At 35.7% G+C, this 24,445-nt stretch overlaps 12 protein-coding genes across 12 annotated transcripts in view; 5 read left to right on the top strand and 7 right to left on the bottom strand.

Moving 5' to 3' along the window:
• Positions 1–475, bottom strand: part of FDP41_005520 (uncharacterized protein) — a gene marked incomplete at both ends in the record, with an annotated part of 2,278 nt that extends 1,803 nt beyond the window's left edge. Inside the window, one exon of the mRNA XM_044709054.1 lies at positions 41–475. Coding sequence (XP_044560239.1) covers positions 41–475 — 435 coding nt within the window. The remainder of the gene's footprint in view (positions 1–40) is intronic.
• A 188-nt stretch (positions 476–663) lies between these two features.
• FDP41_005519 (uncharacterized protein) lies at positions 664–1,876 on the bottom strand (the record flags this gene model as incomplete). Its single annotated transcript, XM_044709052.1, has 2 exons — positions 664–1,065; positions 1,148–1,876. 2 exons carry the CDS (start codon positions 1,874–1,876, stop codon positions 664–666), a joined length of 1,131 nt encoding a protein of 376 aa, XP_044560238.1.
• Positions 1,877–2,194: 318 nt separating this feature from the next.
• Positions 2,195–4,270, top strand: FDP41_005518 (uncharacterized protein; the record flags this gene model as incomplete). Its single annotated transcript, XM_044709051.1, has 3 exons — positions 2,195–2,763; positions 2,819–3,067; positions 3,121–4,270. The coding sequence occupies 3 exons, from the start codon at positions 2,195–2,197 to the stop codon at positions 4,268–4,270; spliced, it is 1,968 nt and encodes a 655-aa protein (XP_044560237.1).
• A 302-nt stretch (positions 4,271–4,572) lies between these two features.
• FDP41_005517 (uncharacterized protein) lies at positions 4,573–8,629 on the top strand (the record flags this gene model as incomplete). Its single annotated transcript, XM_044709050.1, has 2 exons — positions 4,573–5,145; positions 5,297–8,629. The coding sequence occupies 2 exons, from the start codon at positions 4,573–4,575 to the stop codon at positions 8,627–8,629; spliced, it is 3,906 nt and encodes a 1,301-aa protein (XP_044560236.1).
• Positions 8,630–8,810: 181 nt separating this feature from the next.
• On the bottom strand, positions 8,811–9,547 carry FDP41_005516 (uncharacterized protein; the record flags this gene model as incomplete). The annotated part of the gene is made up of 2 exons (XM_044709049.1): positions 8,811–9,093; positions 9,429–9,547. The coding sequence occupies 2 exons, from the start codon at positions 9,545–9,547 to the stop codon at positions 8,811–8,813; spliced, it is 402 nt and encodes a 133-aa protein (XP_044560235.1).
• Positions 9,548–10,210: 663 nt separating this feature from the next.
• FDP41_005515 (uncharacterized protein) lies at positions 10,211–13,249 on the top strand (the record flags this gene model as incomplete). Its single annotated transcript, XM_044709048.1, has 5 exons — positions 10,211–10,846; positions 10,907–11,346; positions 11,403–11,868; positions 11,919–12,612; positions 12,768–13,249. 5 exons carry the CDS (start codon positions 10,211–10,213, stop codon positions 13,247–13,249), a joined length of 2,718 nt encoding a protein of 905 aa, XP_044560234.1.
• A 521-nt stretch (positions 13,250–13,770) lies between these two features.
• Positions 13,771–14,630, bottom strand: FDP41_005514 (uncharacterized protein; the record flags this gene model as incomplete). Its single annotated transcript, XM_044709047.1, has 3 exons — positions 13,771–14,155; positions 14,290–14,408; positions 14,628–14,630. 3 exons carry the CDS (start codon positions 14,628–14,630, stop codon positions 13,771–13,773), a joined length of 507 nt encoding a protein of 168 aa, XP_044560233.1.
• A 409-nt stretch (positions 14,631–15,039) lies between these two features.
• On the bottom strand, positions 15,040–16,167 carry FDP41_005513 (uncharacterized protein; the record flags this gene model as incomplete). Its single annotated transcript, XM_044709046.1, has 1 exon — positions 15,040–16,167. The coding sequence occupies one exon, from the start codon at positions 16,165–16,167 to the stop codon at positions 15,040–15,042; it is 1,128 nt and encodes a 375-aa protein (XP_044560232.1).
• Positions 16,168–17,141: 974 nt separating this feature from the next.
• FDP41_005512 (uncharacterized protein) lies at positions 17,142–17,444 on the top strand (the record flags this gene model as incomplete). Its single annotated transcript, XM_044709045.1, has 1 exon — positions 17,142–17,444. One exon carries the CDS (start codon positions 17,142–17,144, stop codon positions 17,442–17,444), a length of 303 nt encoding a protein of 100 aa, XP_044560231.1.
• Positions 17,445–19,972: 2,528 nt separating this feature from the next.
• Positions 19,973–21,608, bottom strand: FDP41_005511 (uncharacterized protein; the record flags this gene model as incomplete). Its single annotated transcript, XM_044709044.1, has 2 exons — positions 19,973–19,977; positions 20,150–21,608. 2 exons carry the CDS (start codon positions 21,606–21,608, stop codon positions 19,973–19,975), a joined length of 1,464 nt encoding a protein of 487 aa, XP_044560230.1.
• Positions 21,609–21,666: 58 nt separating this feature from the next.
• Positions 21,667–23,175, bottom strand: FDP41_005510 (uncharacterized protein; the record flags this gene model as incomplete). The annotated part of the gene is made up of 1 exon (XM_044709043.1): positions 21,667–23,175. The coding sequence occupies one exon, from the start codon at positions 23,173–23,175 to the stop codon at positions 21,667–21,669; it is 1,509 nt and encodes a 502-aa protein (XP_044560229.1).
• Positions 23,176–24,219: 1,044 nt separating this feature from the next.
• FDP41_005509 (uncharacterized protein) overlaps positions 24,220–24,445 on the top strand; it is a gene marked incomplete at both ends in the record, with an annotated part of 1,354 nt that continues 1,128 nt past the window's right edge. The window contains one exon of the mRNA XM_044709041.1: positions 24,220–24,406. Coding sequence (XP_044560228.1) covers positions 24,220–24,406 — 187 coding nt within the window. The remainder of the gene's footprint in view (positions 24,407–24,445) is intronic.

Raw genomic sequence — 24,445 nt, 5'->3', positions numbered from 1 at the left:
CATGCATTAAAAAATTGCTTTTGATCTCTCTAAAACTTACCGTTTGGGATTTGGAAAGAACTTGAAGATTTTCATAGTCACGAAGTTTTTCTTCGAGTTGCAAATTGCGTTGTTGAAGAGCAGTTTGGCTAGATGGATTGTAAAAGTCATCGTTTGGAATGACTGTTGGAAGCTGACGTCTTAATTGAGTCAATTCTCCAATGAGTTGAGTTTTTTCTTGCAGGAAATTCTTTTCAGCTTGTGACTCTCTGTTCTGGTGAAGAATCATTCTCTTCAGCCTTTTGTTTAATTCTTCAACTTCACGTTCTTTTTCTTTCAGTTTTTTCTTGTAATACGATGCTAATTGTGGATTTCTTTCAGCATTTTCATGGAAATGTTTTTCAATTTGTTCTCTCATATTTGCTTCTTCTTGGACCTTTCTTTTCTTCTTTTCTTCAAGGTTTGCATTGAAAATTGCCAAATATTGTTGCTTCATCTCAGCTTGGGATCTCCTCAAATTTGATACTTGGATTTTTAAAGTCCTTGATTCGCTTTGATATTTCTTCAACTCTTCTGAAAGCGAGTTAACTCTTTCTTGTAACTTTTGATTGACTTCTGTTAATTCTTGGACCTTTTCTCGACTTGCATTGGTTTTCAGAGATCGAACCTCATCTTTCATTCGTTTCAACTCATTCTCCATTTCTTTTTCTCATTCTCTAGCTTTTGATAAAAGTTAATATCATTTTCATACTTTTTCAAAACTTGGTACTTTTCAGACTTCTCTCGGTTAATATCGAATTGATGCTTCGTTTTATCATTCTTAATTTTACTTTCTAGCTGTGTTATTTTCATCATTTGCACCTCTCTGTGACGCAAAATTGAATCTCTTCGATCAATCATTTCATGAAGCTTGTCGATATCTAGTTCCTTTTTCGCAATCATGTTAGCAAGCATTGCGTTTTCGTTCTTGATAGCGTTAATTTCTTCCGCAAAAGCTTCTGCCTGCTCATTTTGCTTCTGCTGAGCTTCATCTTTGAGCGCAATAGCCTGAATCGCTGCTTGTTTATATTCCTCTTTTTCTTTTTCCTGAAAACATTGGTAGAAGAGGTCATTGTATCAATAAATTTAACAAGAATTTGATGAGAATAGGCCAATTTTAAAAACTCACCAGTTGTTCAATTTTGATTTTCAATTCTTCTACCTTATATTCCGCTTCAGTTTTCCTTCGTCGTATCTGATCTTTAAGCTCGTTTTCGTAGTCATCTTTAAAAACTAGTAATGTTCGAAGATTTGCTTTCAATCGGTCCAGTATTACTAAGGGATTTTCTTTCTTCAGCTCCTCTTTTTCTCTCATTTCGATTTCTTTGATGTCCTCCACATTTCCCACAACTTCATAGCTTCTATCTTTCAACTCGAGATATAATTTAATAATTGCATCTTCGATTTGCTCCACTCGTGACAATTTTTCTTCCATGCTAAGCTGTTTTTCCTTTCTTTCTTGAAGTTCTTGCTCTAACCTCTCCAAATCTCTTCTATTTTTCTTTTTAATTTCACCAATCTGAAACACGTAGGTTTCTTTTTCAGTTTCAGAATTCGTAAGTTCGTATTTGAGAGTATCAATTTCTTTTCGAAGCATGTCAATAATTTTTCTAGTCTCCTCTGCCATTGTGCTCGTAGAAACACTTTGATTTTGAGACGTCTTGTCCGAGGATATAGATTGTACCGTCTCATTATGTAAATTTGTTGTAGTTTTTTGGGAGATTAACATTCGGGATGCCATCCTAACTGGCTTTGCTCTTCCTACTGAACTTCCGACAGAAAGTTTAGCACTGGAAGGTGCTGAAAGAAGTGTCGGCGACTTCCGAACATCCGTATTGCTATTGCCTGGTGAAAGCATGTTTTATAAAGTAATAACTTCCAACTCTTAATTCAGATCTTACGCGTACTCGATATTATTAAATAATGATTAGCTTGAGAGACGACTCATCCACGCACACGCAAAACAAATTTTTTTAAACTGTTTTTTATCGGTTGATTTTGGCGGGGTTCCTCCTTTCAGATCGAGAGATATTTTGGCTTCGAGCTCGGGCTTTAATCTCTTTTGCCATCATCAGAAGCCATTCAATAGTGAAAATCGATCCACAAAGGAAATATTGTCGAGGAATGAGTTTGTATAAGCTGATGCATCCATTCATCGTTGGATTCAATCAAAAAAATGCTTGCTCGCAGCAATTTCGTATTGAGAAATATTTCCAATCAAAAGAAGACCTTGTTGTTGGTCTGTGCTTCAAAGATGATGACTCATCCTCGATATGCCTCATCAAGACAATCTGAAGAAGCAAAGATGTTTACATTCGGAAATGAATCAATGGTTCAAAAAGCACATTTCAGCACCAATCTTGTGAGAATGAGTCCGAACGAACATCAACACACACTTGATGAATCAGCTCTCAGCCAACACATCTTCCAATTTATTCAAGGACATTCCGAAAATCTTCCTTTGCAAAATTTCAATGAATTGGACAAATTATTACAGACTTTAATTTTCCAGGCTCATCTTGTCTATAGAGCAAAGACTTTGGACGAATGGAGGCCGCTTTACAATGAAATTCTCAACATTTTGATTAATAATTCTCAAATTTTTGCGGAATTAGACCAAAATCAAATTAAAGAGTATGAGGCTGATATCAAGTCATTTGGAGACGCTATTATTGGTACTTTTGAAAAGTATGGACAAGCTGACGGTTCGACAAGTGAAAATAAGGAGGTAGCTAATTTCTTGAGGTAAGTTTTTACAGCAAATTGGTAATAGTACAATACATGTCCCTCTTAAATTTAGACTTTTGGCTGAAGATATTGTTATTTCTGCTCTTCCAACAGTGAAAACTCAGAATCTATACAAGTCTTTCCTTCAAAACGTAATTTCAGAGATGGAAAATTTCTCTAAAACAGCCTCCTCTCAACAATTTAAGGTTATTCTTCTTGCTAGACAGGCCCTCTGTTATCACAAAATTGGCGAGCTAGAAAATGCTTTGAAGACTGCAGATCGAGTTGTCGACTTGATGCCAACATTTGCTCCAGGATTTCTGTAAGTCACATATTGATAACTTTGAATTTCACACCACTTTAATCATGTTATAGTGTTCGTGCATCAACACAGCTATTCCTTGATCAACCTCAAGAGGCCATTAATGACTGCAATCGTGCTCTTGAGCTTGAGGCAGGGAACTTAGAGGCCTATTTATGCAGAGCGGTATCATATTTGAAAATAGGAGACAATGACAAAGCGCTATCTGATTTGAACACGTTATTGAGCATGTATCCTTCAAGGTTCGATGCTTTGACAAAAAGATCAGGAATTTACTTTGGCAAGAAGCAATACGATCATGCAGTTATTGATCTTGAGAGAGCCTTATTTTACAATCAAAGTGATGTACAGGTTTTCCAAGATGTTGTTTTCAGTTTTGATTGCCAAAACGACAAGTATGCAGAGCAAATGATTATTGGGTTGTTCAATAAGCATAGAGGACAAGCAGTCGATGCAGTCAAGGCTTTTGATGAAGCAATCAAAATTGATCCAAATGAACCAGTTGCATACCATCAACGAGGTTTACTTCTTTATAATTATATGGGTCAGCCCAACGATGCTGCCAAGGATTTTGAGGAAGCTCTTGCTAGAAGAGATCGGTTCACCTCTGATGACTACTTGGGAATTGTTCTTCAAGATTATGGTATGGTAGTGTTGAACTCATTTGTCTCTGAATATAAAGACAAACCTCCAAGCGATGTTCCAACATTTGAGACAGCACCACAACTAGAGAGGGCCTACAAAGCGTTCGAGGAGGCTACCGTTAAATTACCTCCACAAGCTCAATTGAAAGCATTAAGCAGTATTGGAAGTATTCATGTAATTATGAACGAAAATGAAAAAGGAATTGAAACGTTCACAAAGGCCATTGAGTTGTCAAAGCCAAGAGAAGGTGCTCAACTCACACAAGAATTGAGAAGTGAAATTGCTGCAGCTTATTTCAACAGGGCTCATGTCTATCACATGAAAATGCTCAACCACGAAGCAGCTCTCAAAGACTACTCCATTGCTATCAAGCTCAATCCTGGTAATCCACTCTTTTATCACTATCGTTCTTTGTTACATATTGCAATGGGAAAGGATGAGTTAGCAAAAAAGGATGACGATTTGGCCAAGAAGATTACTGAAAGACAACAACAAAAGATGAAGGAAATGCAACAAATGCAAGAACAAATGGCCAATAATCAGCCACCTCAACAATAATATCCTTATGTTGTTTCGTATATATTCTCGCGTCAAGCATTGCTTCTCACGTCAACAATCAAAAAAAATTCAGGGATGGGTTTATTCGATGATAAACGTTGTTCGATGGTTTTATGTACATTATTTACAAGTCGAACGTAAGATACGTAGTGACTTCCTAGCAGGCACCCCGGAAGTAAAGGTGTTTAAACTGCTCACGATAACAGCAGCAACCCCTGGGATTCGAACGCTGGACCAGTTGGCTGCCACAGTTCCAGAAAAACCACTCGGCCATATGCGGGCAGCGTCAACAATCAAAAAAAATGAAAAAACTCAACATCTTTAAAAAGCTTCGGAAGAAAGACAAACAAGAAACTGTTGATGTCCCACAACAAGAGGAGGATGACGAGCGTTCCTCAATGTCCTATGATGAGGATCTCATGTTTGACATCAATCAAGATCATGAGGAAGTTACCGAAGAAGATTTGGCTGAGAAACAACTTCGATACCAACAATACAGCAATTACTCAGCACTGGATCTCAACGAATCATTAGAACAAATTTTAAACGAAACTGATCCTGATTATCGAGTTTCCGATTTCAGTTATATTGATGTGATTGCTCGTTCTCTCAAAAACGGAACAGCGCAAGAAGATTTGAGACGTTTAAAAGAAAATAAGCAGCGATTGGATGATGCCGTTCAACAAATTGTTTGTGTGAATTATAAAGGATTTAACAAGAGTATCAGGAATTTTTCCGATATGTTGGAATTAATGGAGAGAGGACGAACACAAGTTGGACAAATGATGCAAAAAGTGAAAACAGCAAAAGAACTATTGTCACTCCGAACTCAAGATTTAATTTCATTGTATTCGAGTTATTTACAACAGAAAGAGGTTGGTTGATTTTCGCATGGGTCACATTTGGTGATTTAACCATTTTATTTTTCATATTAATATTGATTTATTACTCCAACTGTGCTTTGATGAAATGGCTGAATTGTGTCCAATGACTCATTATTGTTGATTTCTAATGTATTATCAATAGATTCTCGATATTTTGACAGCAGTCGAGAATGTTAAAAGCGCACCAGAAGATATTAACAAATCTGTGTCAAGCAAACATTTTCTTCATGCTGTTCGTATTTTGAAAACATACTCCACAGTTGCTCACAGTGATCGATTAAGATCAATCAAAGCGCTTCATGAAGTCCGTGCTCAATTTGTTGAATATTATGACAAATTACCTGATCTCATTACTGATGAATTGCGTGCACAGCTACACATTCAAGCCTATCAGAGAGTTCTTGACTACATTGACGAAGATGATTGGAATATTGAGGCAACCTCACTAAAAAGAGAAGTATCTCCAGTTTCTTCCAAACTTGGTGGACCTCGTTTGAACACTCCCTCAAAACGACTTGCTGCTCTCAAAAGTGAAGCACAGGAAGTATCATCTTATTCTTCACCTGCTTCAAAAACAGCTCCAATACTCCAGGATAATCTTTCAATCGATTATGAAAAGCAAAACCCTTCACAATATATGATTCTTTTAGTAGAGGCATTGGATGTGATGAATAAGCTTCCAGAAATTCAATCAAGACTCGTTCAAAGTCTTCGTTTTGATTTGAGACATTTAATTGAAGCTCACATTTCTGAATTTTCCAATTCTCTCAAAAGTTCGGACCGACATTTGTTGTGGCTAATTATTCAAAACAAAAGAGCATCTACTTTGGAAAATCAGGGTACACAAACAAGCACTAACTTTGAAGATCCTTTAGAGCAACACAAAACAAATACAGGACGAGTAATTCTTCAAGGAAAACTGATTGCAGAAATGATGGAAGGACTTTTTGTGAAACTTAAAAAAGTGTTAAAGAATTATCAATTCCTTGTGCAAATATTAGAACAAAAGAATGCTCAAAAAGGATCTTCATACAGTTGTGGCGATGAAAAAGAATTGGGAGCTATGAGTATTGTCATGTCTAAAGAAGTTCTTACAAGAATTCGAGATTCCATTAATGATTACATGTATAAGAATAGAAATGATTCTTCTGAACAAGCTCAACTACTCAAAAAGTGCATGGAGGACCTTTTATACAATTTCATTGATCAACAAATGGATGATAACAAAAAACAACGAGTGAAAGTATTAATCAACATTATGGAGACTCAACTTGGCCTAAACACGAACAATGGAAGACTGAAAAAGGATGCCTTATTAACCTTTAAATCATTAATTGTTGATACCTTGTCATCACCAGATACTCCAAGTGTCCTCTCTGTGGAACATGTTTGGAAAACGGTTGAGGATGAAGTTGGATCTGTGTTGAGAGAATTGTTAGGAATTCGAAACAGTGAAATGGAAAAACAAAACGACAAGATCATAGTCAACACAGACCTAAAATCAAAATCAAAGAAAAAGAATGACTTTGATTGTGAAATCATGTTCAAATTTTCAGCAAATATGGATTTTGCACTATTTTCGAACTCTGACAAGTCCAATGACGAAACCAAAGTCAAGACTCTGTGTGAAAGCATGAGCTCTTACTTCATTTTCTCTCCCTATAACATTATTTGGATGTACAAAGTTGTATTGGGATTTGTTCTAGACATTCTCTCTTGCATCAAGGTTGAACACACCGACCATTCAGAAGGAACCAATGAAGGATCCACATTACGAACTTTCATGGATAATTTCATTCGAAACAATTTTATTCCTCTTATTGAAGAAGATTACAAAGCAAAACTATCGAAATCTTTGAACAGTCAAGATTTTCTGAAAAGTTCAGCATTCCTTCCACGAGAAGCAGTCAACCAAACAACTTCTACTTACACCTATTCGTCACAAACCGAAAAGAGACCTCTCCTCAATAGTGTTCTATTCATGTCTTCATGGTTGAGAGAATTATTTAAAGTCTCACTTTCTTTACCCATGTATAAGGTAGAGGTGTTCCAAGTGATTGATTTGGTGTTAAAGAACTATTTGGCAGCATGCAAAGTTCAGTTCAATAACGTTGTGAATGGTAAATTCATTCAACAATCTCTCACAACAGAGTATGAGAGTGTTTATCCAGTACTTAAGGCAGATCCTACCTTTAAGAAACTCTATTCGAGACAAAGACAAAACTCTTCAGGTGAAGCCAAACAATCAGAAAAATTCTATCAAAAGTTATTTGTGTTGGTTGATGAAAAGTTACAAATTAACTATCCTCATTCACTTCCAAAAACAAAATTCATTGACAATAATTCACAACTCATTCTGTTGGCTAACCTCAATGACAGTCTCGAATGGTTGGCTGATCTCCTTCAGAAATATCAAAAAGAAATGATTCAGAATGAGCAATTAATGTTCAAACAACAATTACAACAGCGACAACAACAATCCACAAATGGAGATGGTCAAAATGGAAAGGGAACAGGGTCAACAACTCCAGTGATGCCTAGACCTCGACGAGGTGGTTCTTCTGCCAACACTCATAACTCTCCATCCTTTAAGAGTAGATCTGATGCACTGTTAAGCCCAATTCCTCATGCTGTGAGTGATTCGAATATCAGAAAAGTAGCTCGAGCTCATCATTTGCGAGTATTGAGCTCGGATGCAGAGGCTGTTAATTCTGATTCCGATGAAGAGACAGCTTTGGAAAAAATCAAAAAGTATTCTCTCTTCTTGGTGAATTATGAAAAGGAATATCGAGAGCTTGCTTTGAAATGTCTTTTTGCTCTCAAATTAGATATTCGTGTACATTGTTATCACTTTATTCACTGTAATTTAATGGACAATCTTTTGAAATATGGAACTTATGAATGTGAAGATGAAAGAAAAGAACCAGAAGATTTTATTAATGCATTCAATCAAGATTTATTTAGAATTGAAAGATATATTTCTTGTTATTTGCCAAAATCTAAATTGAGATATCTTTTTGAATCTATCGAACGTATGATTCTAGATTTATTCATTGGAAGTCTACCATTTGCGATTGCACAATTTAATGAAATGAAACTCGATGAAGAATCGAATGCCATGTTAGGAGGTGAAATATTTAAGGCTCCCAATTTCACAACACTAGGTCTCGAAAAGATGATGAGAAATATATTTGGCCTGCAGCAACAATTATCGAATTTTCATTTGGTGAACGAACGACGATTTGAAATTATTAGAGATTACTTTAATTTATTGCAAGTGCCATCTGAACAAATTCTTGCCACGATTCAAAACACTCCTCTCAGACAATTGCCATTCACACAGGAACAATATGAAGCAATTCTCCAAACACCATATGGAAATATTAAGAGAGAGGTACAAGATGTGATATTGCTAAGACAATTGTTTGATAAAAAGCTGAAAAAGGAAAAGAAACAGCAATCAACACAAAAATAAACAAGTTGTTGTGCCTCAGAGTTCTGTGTGAAGATGACTTTGTAACTGCATGATGACAAAAGCACTTGGAACATGAGAGTGTTACTTTGGAGAAAATAATAGTTTTGAAATGGAACAACAACTTGAAGACTAACTGAAAATGATGATTAAGAGACTTCTGCCAATGTAAAGATGGGAGTTTTTAAGAGTGTCTCTTGAGGTTTCTCTCACTTTCCAAATAAGTCTTTGCCTTTTCGTTGGCCATCACATGTTCTCTCAATTTTTTCAACTCTGGTGCCACACTCTCAACATCAATCGAGAGTTTCTTTTCAATAATTAATTCCACTTCAAAGAAGAATAAATCTGCCCAATTTAGCTTTCCAGTTAAATAGCCTCCATTGGCTTCCAATACTTTGTTCAATGCTCCAAAGATGGTCCTCAAGGATCCCCTTCCTTGAACAATTGAATTTCTTCTTCTCTCTTTTCTTTAGGTGTTTGAAATTCAATTTTAACAAATTTGGAAAAGACATCGTCCAAAGCAAGCATGTACTCTTCGGTTTGGGTGGCTTCTATTCTGTCGGACGGATAGAGACCACATTCCTGAGCTAAGAAACGAGCAATGGCCATGGTTTGATACAAGGTCAAGTGATCATTGACTTTGAGATAGGGCAATTGTCCATAACGAGTGGAAGATTTGTGTTGTGGCCATTCCTGATACTTGATTCCTGTGAATTTGTATGGAATATTCCCTACTTCTGCAATAAGTTTCAAAAAGTCCTATCAAAGAATAAATGACATGTTCATCTTTCAAAAAACTTACAGCTCTTCGGGACTATCAAAATAAACAATTTCGAAAACCATTTGAAAAGATATTAAGAGTTTGATGGGAGTTTCAGTGAGTTTAGTTGTTGTTTGTTGTTTTTTATTGAAGGATGACATTTATTTCTGAGGCAATTTGTCACAAGAAATGAAATGAGCGACACTGGTGTCGCATCAATTCACAAATTCAAGTTAAGGCAATATAATGTCCGCTAAATGGCAACGAATCTTCTCCACACAAAAGATTCAAATTATCCATTAATCAATCCACCAAAAACAAAACTTTCAACATCTTGAAAGGCTCAGGCCTTCAGCACTGCATATTTTCTTTTAAAAAGTTGAATGAATCATCATTAATAGTCAAGAGATTAAATAAATATAACAATGTCAGCAACTATAGCGACACTAGCAAGGAGGTTGTCATCAATATTGATGATGAATTTCATAATCAGAGATAAATAGAGTTGCGCCATTCGAATACCCGTTGTTTGAGGTCACTTGATGTTACAATTTACTTTATAGTCGTGTCAACGAAACACATTTGGCAATACAATGTCTTCATTGAATGATCTCTAGAAAGAGATGCATTTATCTCCAACTCCAAGCTGTACTGCAAGTAAACACAAAAACGATCGGTTCCGTCCAAAAAGAAGACCAAAAAAAGTAGAGCAACATCTACCGCCGTAAATTTAATTTCGACGAGGCAGATTATTGTTGAGGCTTTAAAAACAACAACGATCAACAACGGATAACGAAATACCCGAGACAAACGCGTGTTGAAAAATGGCTCATTCACTGTCGGGTCCACGCGGAACGTTGAGTAGTAATAGAGTGTACCCTTATGCAATCAAACAACACCCTCATCATCATCATCATGACGATACGGTGTTGGTAGCAACGCCAGGTGAGGAGGAGGAACCTCATCAAAATCACAACATTCATGATAAATATCTATTTACTAAAGCGAAAACTATACGGGATCTCAATGCGCCTAGCCAAGAAAAATCCCGAGGTTGGCTTGTCAGGTCCTTAACGCGAAAAATGATGAATGAATTAGGTTCAACGACAAGTTTAAACACGATTCATGAATTAATTGATGATTTTACTATTGAGAACGATTTAGTGGCCAAGTCCAGAACGTTCAGCGGTAGTATAGTGTCTTCATCTACTTCGAATGTCGAAGATTTTAGCAATAGTAACTCGTTGTGTATGCATTGCAGCTTTAGATGCCTGCTTGTAACAACCATGTTGGTAATGATAATCATTCCCGTGTTGACTTTGGTTTTACTTTCGATAGGTTTTTCAGTTCTTGCCTCCAATGACGTCAAAATGCAGGTAATAACTCAGAGTTATCGGAGTGCAGAAAGTTATGTTGACGATTTTTTACGGCTTTGCATGGAAGCAACGTATGCACAAAAGGTATGTTTTGTTGAGCCGAGATCTTTGTGTTAAATCTAACCCTTAAATAATCTCCGACAGAATGCAATCTTTAAAATGTATTTCATGAACGAAAGTGGCATTAATATTAATGACGACAATAGTAATATTTATAGCCCTCAAGGTTTTGAGAATTTGATGAAAGTTCTAGCTGTCAGTCATAAACAATACATTGGAAGGATTTACCTTGTGGATTTTACTCCACCGACTGGAGATTATCTTTATGTCGACACTGGTTACCAAAAGATGGAGCCATTGGAAAACGAAACAGAGCCCATGTTTGAACCAAGACAAGAAGTATTTCAAATTATTCAACCTGATAATGAAACATCTTTACAATCAACATTCTACTTCACACGGTTTGGAAAAAGGAGAACTGTTGCTTTCGAAGAACCGACTTCAAAATGGGACCCTAGAGACTACGAATTCTATTCTCTCTCTCAAATTTATGACGAAGCCTTGGTTCCTTTAGATGTTCAATGGTAAGATTTTATTTGTTGAGCTAGATACAAATGCTTCTTTACAATCACATGATTAGGCAAGGAGAAACTATCGAACAAAGAGTATACACTTGCTTTCAATCTAATATTTATTCTCCATATGACTCTCAATTCATAGGAGTAACAAGCATTAACGTTAATATTGAATATTTAGCTAACTTTGTAAGATCATTCTATGTCTCACCAAGGTCGTTTGTTGCGATTATTGAAATGTTCAATCGAGAGGAAGGTATTCATAAACGAGTGGTGGGCTTCAAAAATGCTTCTTCTATTGCCATATATGATCCAACCATGGAATTCGAATATAGAATTGCCGACGCATCAGAAATTGCTGATCCCTTGTTGAAAAATGTGGTTATCAATATTTTGCCTGCCAAAATATCTGACTATTCTTTATACAAAGACACTTCATATTCAGATGCACATGTTCAAACATTTACTTTTCAAGGAGAAGAATATGTTGTGTCCCACGGAGTTGTAAACAAAACACTTTCTCTTAATATGGTAAGTTCTGAACCCTTTTATATCGGACGACATTACAATTCTGCATTCAGCACTGGCTAGTGGCGGTTGTGGCTCCACAAACAGATTTTACCAGTAATGTTTTCATGTTGGCTGGCATAAATGTCGGTATATCTATTTTATGCCTCATTGCAAGCTTGTTTTTCAGCTTTCTATTTTCTAGAGCTGTATCGAAACCACTAACATATTTTTCATGTGAGAGCAAGGCAATTTCAAATCTGGAGATTAATAAGGGAAAGCCATTTCATTCAACGATCAAGGAGGTTTTGGAGCTATCGACAGCTTTTGAAAACATGAAGATGGCATTAAGGTCTTTTAAAAAATTTGTTCCAAGTGAACTTGTTAGAGAAATGCTTCAAAAAGGAAATGAAATCAATTTAGGAGGAAAATTGGTGAACAATTTAACAATATTCTTCTCTGACATTGAAAATTTTACAACTTTAAGTGAGGAGCTGGAACCACAGATTCTTATCAAGCAACTATCAGAATATTTTCATGTTCTCACTGAAGAGATTATTTTAGAAAAAGGAACCTTAGATAAATATATCGGAGATTCTGTGATGGGTTTCTGGGGAGCCCCTCAGTATTCGACGCTCTCAGGAATTAGAGCTTGTAAGGCATCCTTGAGATGTCAAATGCGGATGGAGGAGTTGAGAAAGAAGTGGGCTAAAGAGAAAACCTTTAATGAGATGCCGAATTGGAATTCACAGTGGGTCTTGTATTGTTGTAAGTATTCACTTATTAACAAGCATTTATTTTACTGTGATGCAAAAGGGAAACTTTGGATCAAGATGGAGACTCAACTACACCATCATTGGTAAGTAATATTCATCCATTCAATGCTTGTTTTTTTCACAATTAAAATGGATTTTTAATATTAGGTGACAGCGTAAATCTTGCTTCTCGATTAGAAGGTACCAACAAATTTTATAATACGCAAATTATTGTTTCAGAAGATACATACTTGAGACCTTATGTTTCTGAACAATTAGAGTTTAGAAAACTTGACAAAATCAGTGTAAAAGGAAAATCAATTGGATGTGTGATCTACGAGCTTCTTGGACGGAAGAAAGATTTACCCCCTATTGCGACCATACTGAATGAAGACACGTCAGAAATTGCAAAAGATCAAAGACCTTTACCTCTTGCAAATGAGGCCATGTTACAAATGCGTTCTTGTTACGACACCGCGTTGAAAAACTATTTTATGGGAAACTTTAGCGAAGCTGCTTTGCAATTTGAAGAGTGTTTAAAATTGATACCAAATGATGGACCGGCAACAACTATGCTTACACGTTCGCAATACTTCTCTATTCATAGACCAAGTAACTGGGATGGAGTTTATCACAATGTAGAAAAGTAGTAATAGTGAAAGGAGTTAAGAAGGACCTTGGAGGGCTTCAATTTCTTTGGTCAGCACCACACTCCTTTTACTCCATGGTCGGATTAGGTCAAGCACAGCTGATCAATTGGAATCACCAGTGGTTTTGATTTTAATTGACTGGTGAAAAGAAATCAGCACAATGATCATTAAATTCTTGGCCGTAGACGTGACACTGAATCTTACGTGTCATGTTCTCCCCAGTTGGATGTATCAGAGCTATTTTCCTTAGGATAATTATCATTGAGTGACGTCAGCTCTTGATGACCTTCCTATTCAATGTGTTGTACATGCTGCAAAAGCATTTCTCTTGTGAGGGATGTTGTTTTGGAAGAAATTTAACACCACTTAAGATTGAGGCTGATGAAATGGCTTCATTGTTGTTGTTAACAAAGAATCCAAGTGTGTTTTCCACAAACAGTAACTCTATTGATGAATAAATAGTTATATTATTTTGAGTTTCAAAACAATAATGGATGTAATTACAAAATGGTTACAATAAATTAAAAAGCACCAAGGTATTTCTTGGCAACAACACGAGAACGAGCGTTGAACTGCAACTTGATATCGTTGATATCCTTGTTAATATCCTGCATAAATCCAATAACGAAATCAATCAACTTGTGCTTAAACATGTCCTCAGTGTGGAAATTGGTAATAAGGAAACTAATGTCGTAACCCTCAACTGGCTTTCTTCTCAAAACCAAAAATTGTTCAGCACGTTGCATCAAAAAGTGCATAAAACGTTTGTAGATAATCTCCTCAACTTGGTCGTTCTTCTTAAAAGCAAGACTGATTCTGACCGAGTTGATAGATCCTTCAATCATACATCTGTCGAACTTGTCTCTGCTGATAACCACTGGGTTGAGCAACAACTCCTTGCTCATACTGAGATGTCATCAATTAAAGAAGGCGATGAATGATTCGTGAGGATGAGATTGTGTGAAAAGAGGTGAGTTCGGGTCAAAATAAACAACGTGATGAGTAACAACAAAGCAATACTAAAATCCTATAGAACATACCCAACTTCAACTTCTGGCTTGTTGTGTCTTTCGATCAATTGGGATGGGAAGTTCTCAAGACACAAGGCAGCCTCGAGAGTTTTACGGATACAATCATAGTATGGTTGGGCAGTGGTACTCTGTTATATTATTATCGTTGATCATCACGATAGAGCATCGAGAGGATGAAAAAGAAAATCATCATCAATTTCCATCAATTCCAAATCAATCATCCACAATTTAAATTATCCATCCGAAAGAAGTATTTTGAATTGTTATTAAATTTCAATCAGAACAATATTAACAACAATTCATCATTGAAGATTAGCCTTGATGACTCTCTTCCTCGAGAAACGTACCATGATGATGGAAGATTTTAATATTTTTTTCAAGTTGATGATGTCTGATGAGCGAACACTCTCAGAACGATCGTCTTGTGATGATGAACAACATCACCACTAAGAATGCTCGACAAGAAGCACCACGTACAAGACTGAAACAACATGTTCTTTCCTCAATTCACTTGCGTTCTTCTTGTTCACTTAGCTTTTGTGAAGTGTTGCTTCACTTACGATAAGAATGCTCTTGAAAGATCATTTTCACAGTCAGAGTTAAAAAAGAAGTGTGATTTTGATAACCATAAACCAAACACAAAATTGACATAATAGGAGACTACAAATCAATTTTACAAAGACACAACTCATGCATGATTTTACATAGATTTTTATGTTTTATTACATTGGAATTTGATAATGTGCATCCAAGGTCAATTTAGAAGCACTTTCTGTGGACAATACCTGGACCGGCATCCTCATATTCTTCCTTGGTGATCCACATTTGTTGGAAGGTGGACAATGAAGCCAAGATGGAACCTCCAATCCAGACCGAGTACTTTCTTTCTGGTGGAGCCACAACCTTAATCTTCATGGAAGCAGGAGCCATGTTGGTCAATTCCTTGGTCATTCTCTCAGCAATACCTTCAAACATGGTAGTACCACCAGACAAGACAACGTTACCATACAAATCCTTTCTGATATCAATATCACACTTTCCAATCGAGTTGAAAGTAGTTTCATGGACACCAGCAGCTTCCATACCAATGAAGTTTGGTTGGAACAAAACTTCTGGACATCTGAATCTTTCATTTCCAACAGTAATCACGTTACCGTCTGGCAATTCATAAGACTTTTCAACGGAGGATGATTCAGCAGCAATCTTCATTTCTTGTTCAAAGTCCAAAGCAATATAACAGAGCTTTTCCTTGATATCTCTGACAATTTCTCTCTCAGCAGTGGTATTGAATGAGTAACCACGTTCCATGAGAATCTTCATCAAGTAATCAGTCAAATCTCTACCAGCCAAATCCAATCTCAAAATGGCATGAGGCAAAGCATAACCTTCATAAATTGGAACAGTGTGAGAGACACCATCACCAGAGTCCAAAACAATACCAGTGGTACGACCAGAAGCATACAAAGACAAGACAGCTTGAATGGCAACATACATGGCTGGAACAGAGAAGGTTTCAAACATGATTTGAGTCATCTTTTCTCTGTTAGCCTTTGGATTCAATGGAGCTTCAGTCAACAAGACTGGATGTTCCTCTGGAGCAACTCTCAATTCATTGTAGAAGGTGTGATGCCAGATCTTTTCCATATCATCCCAATTGGTGACAATACCGTGTTCAATTGGATACTTCAAAGTCAAAATACCTCTCTTGGATTGAGCTTCATCACCAACATAGGCATCCTTGTTACCCATACCAACCATGATGGACTTTTGCTTTGGTCTACCAATGATGGAAGGGAAGACAGCTCTTGGTGCATCATCACCAGCGAAACCAGCCTTACACATACCAGATCCGTTATCAACTACGAGTGCTTGAACGTCGTCACACATTTTGTTGTTCTTGTTGGAGAGGAAGTTGTTGTTGAGTTTTTTGTTTGTGTGAAAGAATGCTGTTAATAATTATTGAAAAAATTTAAAGATTTGGTGTGACGTGTTGCTGGACCTTCAACAAACCAATGATATTTTTGATGTATTGTAAACTTGATAGTGATGGATGATGACCCAAACCATAAATGAAAGTTGCCTTCCCAATGAAATTGTCATTCACTTGATGAAAGGTGTGCATTTCTGAGAGATGTCTGATCATCCTCAAAGAAAGCAAGTGTCTTACTGTAAATGCCAACAATTTCTCCCTTTCAAATTGACAACTTCAAGAATGAGACTTGGTTAAACCTAGGTTATGGAGGGTAAATTTATTTGAATTTGTGAAGCATGTGGATACATTTGGCAGATAAGGGGTCAAATCTATGTGTCTTCAATATATTTAAATATTTAAACATTCTTACATAGTGGTTGATAATAGTTATGTTTGGAGAGATGAGAACTCTACTTTCGGAAATTCCTATTTCTCATTTCCAAAGTATTATGGGAGGGTCGTGAGGAGAAGTACTGATTGTTCATGACTTCCTCACCATATTAATTCATCACTCGGTAATTGAATTGTTTTCGTTGTCTTGTTCCTCCGACAATATTATCCATGGAAATTTCGGAAGAATAATTGTTGTATCCCTTGTTGCTTCTTGTGCAGACCATTTTGATTATTTGCTTTGCTGAATTGAATGCAGTTGTTAGTGTTTGTTTTTCTTTGTTGTTGTTGGAATCATTTATTTTCTTCATCTTATGAATTTATTTTTGAATGTCTTTCCAGTTTTTTAGAGAATTTTCAGATGTTTCAGTATTCCACAAAAAAATGGATGACAGCGAGCTCGATAAAAAGTGTCATCGAGTTGTTGTTCCGAAAATCATCAACAAAAAACAAAACAACTAAAGTAACAGCAATATACTTTTAAACCAACAACAACATCATGGTCTCTAGAACATCATCGAACGACAATTCCTCTTCTCCATCCAACAACACTGATAAAATTCCAACAAAAACCGAATGGGTTCGATCTCAACCTATTGATATTACCAAACGATTACCTAATTTTGATATTGATCCATGTAATGTAGTGAGTGGAACCAGAAGAAGAAAAAATTTGGATTATCATGTCTCAAATTTAACGGGAATGCAAGTCACTGTGAAGCGATCCTCAAAGAATACTTTGGAAAAGAGGTCCATGTCTTCCTCTTCGAAAATTACAAAATCAAGAAAGATGAAAAAGTAAATATCGTTTACTCTAAATTTATAATGTACGAATATCAATAAAACGTAATAAACTCAAGAGTTTATTTTTTCTTTTTTTTTTTTTCTTTGTTTGGCAAAAAAAGGCTACAGCACTGCAGGTTCCCAAGTTGTCTCCAACCTCAGTACTGATGCAGCTCGACGATGCTTAACTTCTCAAATCGGACGGGATGAGGTGCTTTCATCGTGATATGGCCGTAGCCATTCAATTTAACAACTCGCTTCTTTTGATATTACTCTCTTACTATCGATTCTATCCTATTACGAGGAGAAGTCATTACAGAAGGAAAGATTAAAGAGTGAGCATGATGGCTTATAAGTTTTTTTGATCAGATATTAAAATAAAGCCCGCCAAAAATCGTTCTTCTTTTTGTGAGAAAAGCTTTGCTTATGAAGACTTCTTAAGAGAAATGACGTTTCTTGATTGGTGATGTTATAACCTTTGGATGAAACACGGTTAGATGCACCTATACTTCTAACAGAAGGTCAAAGAGTTTACCACGGAACGATATGCTATCTTAACAAACGTATAAAAAATACCAGACATTCCTTTGAACAATGATAGATCTTCAGAGTTTGGAAACTCCAACTGTCACTCAAAAAGTATTATCAACTCCGCCCCCTATACTTAGAAAACTTTATCGTGACACGAATGTGTCTAAGATTGTAACTCTGTTACAACACTAATTTGTAATTTTTAGAGGGAATCATCGCTCAAAAAATTACCTCAACAGCAACACAGTGTAGTAGTGTCTAATATGTCCCAGCCAAACCAAGTAAACTCTAGCCTTCAAGGTGAGAATAACAAGAAGAGAAAGTTAGAAGAGGATCAATCCCCTATTCAAGAATTCTCTAACGAGTATGAAGAGAGTCCTAAACAAAGGACTGAAAGGACTTTTTTGAGGTGTTTCAAAAACAAGCACTCGTTATGATTATGAATCAAATTCCCAACTCACGTAATCCGATTTCCACTCATTCCAGTAAGACTTTGGGAGAATTAATATTCGACATGCTACAGCTGTATGTCAAATTTAAGGCTACCAAAGTAATGATGAACGAAATTTTCAGAATCTTAAATGATCTCTTTCCAGACACCTGTAAGTTGCCTTCCAATGTTATGATTTATTATGCATGACAAACCTTGCTGGAACTTCAAGTTGTCGATGGTGTAAAAAGAATGGTAGAAAGATTTAAGATCGAACCATTTATAGCTCGGGTGGAAATGAACAGGAATGTGTTTGGTCTGAAATTGTTGAAAATTACAAATTAATGATTAAGGGAGAGATTTAGCAATTTGATGGTGTTAAAGGGTTGTCAATCTTGGTAAGAATACCATACTTTACATGGACCACACAGATTGCTTGTGATTTGTTACATAATTTACTTGAAGATCTCTGTGCCAAATTGCTGAACTATTTGAAAAATAAGTACAACATTGACGCTATTAATAGTAAGTTGAGTTTCTTGAGAATTTTCCCACTACTAAAGGAACGATAGACAAACTATATGAAATCAAAACACCTTCATTCTATCACCGAAGAGTCCGTGGATTGGATGAATTGAGTTATTTCAAAGCAATCGAATACTACATGATATTTGCTTATTGTATTGAGGTTTTTAAGGATGAAATATCAGACAAGCATTATAATATTCTCAATAGACTTTCCACTTTTATACACATCATCATGCATCCAGTGGTGAGAAGTCTTGAAATTTTGTACAGTATGAAAAAGGAAATTTTTGAAATATTACAAACCATCGAGATGGACTTTGACATTATTATTTTAACACTGGCTTCACATACAGTCATTCATTTTCCTCTTTAAGTCTAATACTTAAGCTCATCATTATATCATTGTTCATGTTGAACAGCTCCATTTTCTATCTTGGACCTCTATGGTGTATGAGTACTTTTATGCTCGAAGATCTAGTTGGATCTATCATTAGCTCTGTTCAAGGAGGAAAGAATAATGATAATCGTTGTGATGTGTTCAATTTTTTCACGGGTGGACAACTCGAGCGTATTTTTTCGTGAACACCTCAAGCTACGAGAAAACTTTTCGCTGGGAATTTTAATAACACAACGATCATAGGATGATTTTATGATGGTTTCAATCCATCAAAACCTGCCAATGCAATTGGTTGTTTCTGACACATAAAGGAAACACCACATCACTATTGGTGCGTCAATATGTTGAATTCGCATTACAAGAGCCATGGTAGCTACTTCTTAAAAATTTGTCACGTCCATGGAGGACTGGAATTGTGACTGAGTTGAAGACAACCATTCCCCCTCATCACAATCACATGATCGACACCATCTCTCTCTCAAACAGGCATTACATACTTTCAAGCCACAATCCTTGCATGGAGTTAGTGATAAACAAGGCTTGTGGCATGAATTGCACAGCAATGTTGGCATGTTTGGATGGCAGATCTTACAAAGGCCGTCATAGTAACATTTGCAACATGTTGAATTTTGACATTGAAGGCATTTAGAAACGGCATTGGTTAGTCTGTGACAACATTTGCAATGATAAACTATGAATATCGAACATCGTTGACATTCTCCATTGTAAGAACATCGCTCACAAACAATATCAGAACAACAGGAACACAATATTAGTTCCGTGTAGTTGGAACAAACTTGGCACTGTCTCCGTTTGCAAATTTCTGAATTGCACCTACAAGTTGCATCACATATTCTTCCAAGCTTGGCACAATTACAATTCAAACTATTTCCTTTTTTACATCTACATCCAACTTTCTTCTTTGCTTTGTGTTCATCATCATTATTGTCATTAATTTTCTCTTTTTTCCTTTTAAGTTGGTTGGTATTGAAGCACTCGATAGCTTTCAATGCATCGTCGAGATTACCATAAAACTTGATCAAAATATTAAGCAATCCAATAACATCATAAAATGCACAATGTGAATTGTTGACATTTCCTAAATTAAAGTGTTCAATTAATACATCCTCAGCAAAAACTGGTTTAGATTTCCCTTTCTTTGTCATTTTCCGAGGAAGACAATTGTGTAAAGTCGATTCTGATTTCATTAATCGGAGAGAATCAACAAAGACAATATTGTCATGATTAAATTCAGAAAACTTTCCGAAAAATTCTTTGGCAAAAACTTTAAAATCCAAACGGTCTCCATTATGAGCTATTAAGTAAGTTTTTCCTTGAGAGTTATTGTTTAAAAATTGGATAATATCATTCACATGCCCTTCAATAGGCAATTTTGATCTTAAACTATTCAAGTTAAGTCCTGTAATTGATTGTGCTTGGTTAGAAATCACTTTTCCAGGATTAACTAAGCCATACAAAACAGCTCCAGTCAAAACGTCCACAAAACAATATTCCGTAATTTTTGGTGGATCATCATTCTTCCATAATCCAGTCGTTTCAAAATCAAAAAATACATATTTGTTTTGAGGTGAAGTTTCTGACATTTGAGTTGAATCTTCTGAAATAGAGTCGATGGTGGCGATATTTGATGTTGAAATATTTTCTGCTTGTGATTGCTTCTCGTTAGATGGAACAAATAATCCTTTTTCTGAATTAAATGTAATAACTGATTCTTTTGGTAATTCAGGTTCTGTTCGAATTCGAATTTGCTTAAAGGTATTGGTTACCAATTTGGTTGCTATTTCCTCAACAATACCCTCAACATGTTGGCCAAATTGGCGAGATTTGAGTGAAGTAATAATTGTGTTGTACAGTGTATCTTTGCATTGCTGAGGTGAATAATTGTGACATTGTAAGTGCTTAATGAATGATCGTTGTCGGACCATTATTTGATTACATTCAGGGAAGCTGAGAAAAATATTGTTCATAATAGTTCCATCATCCGCGACTGGTGCTTGTTTACATAAATACTCTCGTATCAGCATTACATTTTTCTGTGGAAGAAAATCTTGAGTGACATCGAGCACATATTCATACATCTCTTCAGAAATAGTTTGATCTTTCTCTAACAAAGTGTCCTCATCGTCTTCTTGAAGAATGTGTTTCTTTACATAGTGTTTTCGATGTAATTCAGAATAGTCTAAGCTTACGTTACAATTTCCATAACACTTTGTGGTTGATTGTTGATTGACATTAATTGGAGAATTTTTGCCAATTTCGTCTTCAAAGCAATCCATACGGCTCGATAGATCCCACAATAATCTCGAAAATTAGGGTATCGTATTTTTCCTCGAATTAAGGAAAAAAAAGTTCAACAATTAATGTCGAAATTCCACAAGCCTTAATTTGAGTATGGTTTCCATATTTTTCAAAAAGAGAACGAAGTGAAGTCATAGTCATCACAATATGAGAATACAATTCGTCACTAATGATGTTAGAATTTGCATCTTTCCATTCCTTAAGTGTTGTCAGTACAGATTCAATTAATTGTTTTTTCTCATTCCAGTTTGAACATCGTTCATCGTCAAAAATTTGATGTATTTGTTGCATTAACGTTAAATATTTTGCTAATGCACAACATCCTATTTGCTTGCTTTGTTCAATTCCACTAATAACATTAGAATCTATCAATGCAAAAACAGGTTCCATTTTCATAATGTCGACTGGGTAAATTATATTTTCCGATACCCAGTCTCGCAATTGGGGTTCATTTCTAACCTTCAATAATGTATTCATAGAAAAACTCTCTTTTTCAATAATCAAATCATCCCCTTTCAATAAACAATTTCTCAACCGTTTGAGCAAATGAGACCAATCAAAAAGGTGAACATAATTTTCATTAGTATGAGAGGTTGCATATTGATAATTACCAGCTAATCCATCACTACAACCTCTAACCACTTCTAAAACATAATCTCCATAAGAAGTTCGTTTGAATTGATCTCTAATTTCTGTCATTTTCTTTGTAATAAATTCATAATGGTTTGATTCGTGACCACCAAAACAAATAGGAAAAGACATCTCACCGTCAATAGTTGTTGCAAAAAACTGGCACACATGACTAGCAATATCGTCTGGTGTAATTTCTCTTTTTGCGTTATATATATCTTCAAACGACTTTTCATTGCAATTTGTGAATCCAATTACTTTTCCAGTACTTTTCATCACACATAATCCTCCTCTAATCTCTATTTCATCATATGAAATTATGATCTTATTACTAATATTATTCAATGCCATGGCTTTAACAATATCTTTCAAATCACTGTCGACAAGGTTACCAAAAGACAAGTCTGGAAGATAGCTCTTAATTGTTGAGATAGATGGAAGTAATAGATTAAGCTTATCTAATGCGTTTTCAGATGTTATAGTTTCACCGGGAGAATTTCCTTTCAAAATATTCCACAAACGAGAACCACCATAAAATCGAAGTAATAAACACCAATGAATGATACACTCTTTGTATCGAAAACCGTTAACATTTTTCGACGAAACCAAATTTTGCAAAGTATTTTCTAATAATTGATAAAAGAACTGGGTTTCATGTAACTTTCCTTCTTCTAGCGCAATCGAGAGAAGTTCTACCAAATAATGTTTTTGATCTTTTTCTTCAATTAATTCGAAATTCTTAATTGTAGTATCTCGTCGAGAGATTTTTGCCTTCAATGATTTGATGACATTTTTGTATTCTTGTGTTCTTGCAACGAGGTGAGCTGTTTTGGTATTTTGGTTTTCAATTAATTGTTCGCTGATAATGGCGTAATTTTGTTTCATAGCATTCATAACATTTTTCACAAACTCCATATTTGTTGAGATTGCAATTATTGCAGTCTACACTAAAAAACAAAATTCGCCATGATGATTGAAATTCACACTTCCGAAGCTGTGGCCATTGTGTGATATGATTCCCGATACTGTTAATAAATGGCTCACTTTTTCGAAAGAGATGCCTTTACATCGCGTATTACCTTCTTTGCAATTACTACAGCACTTGTTGTCGGAATGTTTGCATTGACCGAATTTATCGGTAACGATTGAAATGATATCTTTCACTCCTTTTGGTTGTTTTTGAATTTCAATGGTAACAGGGTTGCTGATGTGGTGGGTGTTTTTAAAATTATTGATATTGTTGTAATGTGTATTGCATAGCAAAGGTGTTGCATTGGACTTTTCTGTTCCGAGTATGGTGATATTTGTTGGCACGGTTCGCAAAGCGTTCTTGGAGCAAAGGCAGCAACGTCTTCGTTTCATTTTTCTTTTCGAAAAAATTTCTGTTGAATGAAAGCAAAAACAATTAGTTGGAAGAGTTTGAAATTAACACCAAGCCCATCAAAAGTGCAGAACAAATAGATTATCCTTGAGTGTATATTGGCCTGTTATTCTAGAATTTCTTGTTGGTTGTTTGCACTTTACACGGGCTTTATGTTTAATTCAACTAAAGTCATTGTCACCTTTTTTTAACGGCCGATATTTATTGTATATTAGGTCTCACAATTCCAAACTAAAGAATATGAAACTAGACGGAATGAAACATCTACTGTATGAAAATCTTGGTTTCAGCTTGCGTAATTGTCGAACAGTTCAACTCTGAAACAAGTATTGAAAATTGGTCGGTGTTGTAAACTGAGTAAAAAATAAAAGTGCGCTCGCGAAGAATCTTGTCTCGCATCTTGGTCATTTTTACTGAAGAGTTGGACACCCCTGTTTTTTTTAAAAAAAATTAAAAATGTCTGACGATTTGGTCCCAGCGTCTCTTTTGCCCAATTAAATTCCGAACAATTGGGGGCGTACTTAAAATATTTGACGTATTTGACGGAAAGAGAAAAAGAGAAGACAAAGAGAAAGGAGATGGAAGAACAGACAAAGAGAATGAAATTGGAAAATCGAGTAACGACTGAAGAAAGTACAATAACCACATCGGAGTTGTATCAACGTCTTTCAGTCTCTGTTGAAAATTTTCAGAGTGAAGAAGAATCAACACAATTCAACAATAGTACTATTCCAGCATTACAAATCAATAGTAATGATCAAGCAAGTAGTTCAAACATGATTTCTCTAACAATCAATGAAAAAA

This window comes from Naegleria fowleri (assembly GCF_008403515.1).
Source record: "Naegleria fowleri strain ATCC 30894 chromosome Unknown tig44, whole genome shotgun sequence".
Taxonomy (NCBI): domain Eukaryota; phylum Heterolobosea; class Eutetramitea; order Acrasida; family Naegleriidae; genus Naegleria; species Naegleria fowleri.
The sequence above is the reverse complement of the archived record's forward strand: the minus strand, read 5'-3'. Positions and strand labels throughout refer to the sequence as shown.